This window comes from Ciona intestinalis, unplaced genomic scaffold (assembly GCF_000224145.3).
Source record: "Ciona intestinalis unplaced genomic scaffold, KH HT000107.2, whole genome shotgun sequence".
Classification (NCBI taxonomy): Eukaryota; Metazoa; Chordata; class Ascidiacea; order Phlebobranchia; family Cionidae; genus Ciona; species Ciona intestinalis.
Window position 1 is genome coordinate 9992 of NW_004190429.2, and position 3584 is coordinate 13575.

The window sequence follows — 3584 nt, forward strand, 5'->3', positions numbered from 1 at the left end:
TGCCGTTAAGTGTCTTGCTCAAGGACACATACGCCCACAATGGTGGCAGCGACGAGCCTTGAACCCATTACTTCTGGGTTGGAGGCAGGCTCGCTAACCACTACGCCACGGCGCCGGCAAAAGTTGTACCTTTTTCAATAGCATACACATATATTCACTTTTCTATCTGTATATAAACATTGGCACCATCATGTGAAGGCATTATGTTTAATTTATTATTCACTTTATTAGCAATATCATATTTCTATTAGACATCATTAGTTTAATGATTAAATTTATCTCCTATATCAGGTGCTGCAACTTCTCACACTTCGGTGATATTTTCAACCAAGTTTACCCAGAACGGTTTGTAAAGTAAAGTGCCTTTTTTCCTAATTAAATTTCACACAATTACTTTTGCTTACAGCAAACCCCTTGTTGTGTCACCTCTTGGAAACGGTTTACGTCATCTAGATATTGGTTCGTCAAAATATTTAGATGACACAGCGCTGCAGGTTACAGCATTGTTTATTATTTATTTTAATTAGCTCTAACTAGCCACAATATTTTGCCTCACAGCACAACACAATATTTTGCTGCAGATCAGCGCTCCAGGTCACAAAATTGTTGATTTTATATATTTTAACTAGCTGTGCCACAGCCCACAATATTTCGCTTTCCTCAGTAACATTTTGCCCAAATTTTTTTCATAGTGATTGTCAAATTTGACTCAAAACATTGCCAACCAAGTAACTTAATTTTGAATATTATTTTGTCAGATCAGCAATTAATATCACATCATGTTTTTGTCAGATGGGCTCTAAATTATGTTATTTTAGGCTATTTGCATTCACTTTGTTAATTTGGAAGTTCTGAATATGAATTGGTGTTCATCAGTAACGGATACTGGTTTGTTGGGCCTTCCCTCACAACAACCAACTGAGGAAGGTAAATTGAATGAATGAATGTAACTTACTTTATTCTCGCTTGGCCCGAAAAACGACAGTCGTTATAACACGGGTGTTCTGTTTCATACACCTACGAGCTTACGAGTTACCATGTATTTTACTTTGTGGGTGATTGCATTTTTTGGATTTTTTTTAATGGCTTATAATTTAAACAACCCTTTAGTGACTACTGGGTTGGAGCAATTGCTGTTAAGTGTCGTGCCCAACGACACATACCGCCACAAATGGTAGCAGCGTTGAGACTTGAACCCATTTATTTTAGTTTACAGACAGGCACGCTAACCAACTGTGCTACAGCACCAGAATCTACACTTGAATTTAATTTCAATATGTTGTAAAAATCAAAATGTTAGAAAATAATATATAATTTTAACTTTATTTGTCTTTTTTATTACCGCAGCGATTTAAAAATATTTAAAACAAAAAGACAGGATATAGCGACAAAACAACAGTTGTTAAAACACGCTTACTGTTAAAAACATTTACAATTATTGGAAGAAAATGTTTGTTTCTTATCACAGAACAATTCCTATCAAGTTCAAAGTATACCACCAACCATGGATACTCGGGGTTGATCAACAGCCCTACTGATGAATATAAAGGTAGGTATTCCAGCTATAAAAAAAAACAAAGTCTTTCGTATAAAACCAATATTCCTATGACCTATAATATATTATATAAAGAGATATATAATACATGTAATATTTTAAAATCAATGTACATTTGATATTGCTTTAAATTGAATTACAATATTTTTTACCAGTACTTATTTTTTATTGATTTATTATATTGCAATGTTTCAACATCGAACCAATAATCTATTTTTTTGGTTCATGGCATGTTTAAACAACTTTCCTTTTTTGTTAGTTCTCACTTCTGTTGGTTTTAGTTAATAATGAAAAAAAAAGATTATAGGCGGTAGTTTACTGATGATTAAAATAATCATTCAAGTCTGATCTAAGTGATGAGTTCCCTCATAGAACCTACTGAATTGAATGTTAATTTTATTTTTTACCATTTTTTTAATTTGAAAAATAGTAAACAACTTAATCAGTTTTTAGATTACTAAAACATTACAAAATCCATTTTTTTTCTCTTTTTTTTTTAAAGAAAATGATGAAGTAAAGATATTCAAGGATGATGAAATATTAAGATGTATGGAGGAGAGAGGGCTGGTGAGATTGCGCCTTCTTCGTCAGTTAACATTGGCAAATTGTCCAAAAATAACTTCAACTTCATTGCTTCAAATATTCGGGTTGGAATTTTTCATTTTACTTTTAAGTTGAACCGTGTTTTCTGTTTCAAGTTGCTAAATGTTTAATGAAAATGTCTGGCTTTAAGCATGTTAAATATAGTAAACTCAATAAATGTGTAATTGGACCAACTGTTGAATCTACACTGTTACTATATATGTTTCCTTAAAATTGCCAGTAACCGATCCTTTATCAGTAATAGTTTTTGCTGACACGAGGTGTATGAAACATAACACCAGTGTTAGACTGACCATCGTTTTCCTGCCACGCAAGAATGAAGAAGGTTATATTCATCCAATATGATGCAACTTTATGTAAAAAATGAACTTGACAATGAGCATTTATTAGCACTTTCATTTTCTATTTCAGGTATAATAACCACAATCCATTTCCCCGTTTGGAAAAATTGGATTTAGGAATGCTTCGTTTTGCTGTGACCAATGACTCAATTATCGCAATCACAAGAGCTTGCCCACGACTCAATTATTTTTCCATGGCATTCTGTAGCATGGTAGGGTCTTATAATATTGTAATTAAATACCATGGTTATCGTGCCATAATAAACTATAGATAAAGTATTCTTAGGAATACCTTTTTAGGATGACCATGAAACCATTACTTTACCGTTTGCTTTAGGAAATATGTTTATTCAATGCACATTCTTTAGTGAACAGTTGGTCATCTTTGGTGTTTTTTAAGAAAAAAAGTGGGTTTAGGAACCACTTCAGTAGAATATGAACTTTAAACAGAACACAAAGTCACAAACATGCCTATGTAATATTAATTCTAAATGTATAGTAGGGTCAGGGTGGGGAAAGACGGGACACCTTTGGTACATAATACTCAAATATATTGATCGTGTTTTAAACAATTACCAACAGTCTATGGGAGTCAGGAGAATATAGTTTTATAATTCTTTGAATGTTCTTTGTTTACTACCAAATGCAGCAAATAGATTGGAAAGGTGTTCCATCTTTCCACACCCTACTATATATATTACAGATTTTTCACCATAAAATTGTAATAAGTAATAACCTATTCATACTCTTTATTAGGTTACGGATGATTTTTTAAAGTTTCTGATCGTGGGAATGAAAAGTTTAATTTATTTGAATTTATCGAACTGTGACTCAATAACTGAGGAGTAAGTTGAAAATAATGCATTCAACATTGTACAAACCATATTACACCATTCTGAAAATAATTTGTATTGAAGGGTAATTTTATTATAATTTTTTTAATGTTATTTGTCTGAAGCCAAATTTAAAAAGCGTATTTTTAAAACAAATTTTATGAGTTATTATCATTTAATGTTATTTGTATAACGCAAAAATTTCAATATTCGTGTAGATCTTTGCTTCATCTTCCCAGAAACTGCCGATGG

At 32.1% G+C, this 3584-nt stretch overlaps 1 protein-coding gene across 1 annotated transcript in view; it reads left to right on the plus strand.

The window, feature by feature from the left end:
• LOC101242327 (uncharacterized F-box/LRR-repeat protein C02F5.7-like) overlaps nucleotides 1–3344 on the plus strand; it is a gene marked incomplete at its 3' end in the record, with an annotated part of 5114 nt that extends 1770 nt beyond the window's left edge. Inside the window, exons 3-9 of the mRNA XM_009863250.1 lie at nucleotides 292–345; nucleotides 407–494; nucleotides 819–927; nucleotides 1469–1549; nucleotides 2058–2202; nucleotides 2570–2711; nucleotides 3256–3344. Of these exons, the coding sequence (XP_009861552.1) occupies nucleotides 292–345; nucleotides 407–494; nucleotides 819–927; nucleotides 1469–1549; nucleotides 2058–2202; nucleotides 2570–2711; nucleotides 3256–3344 (708 nt within the window). The remainder of the gene's footprint in view (nucleotides 1–291; nucleotides 346–406; nucleotides 495–818; nucleotides 928–1468; nucleotides 1550–2057; nucleotides 2203–2569; nucleotides 2712–3255) is intronic.
• Nucleotides 3345–3584: the final 240 nt, after the last annotated feature.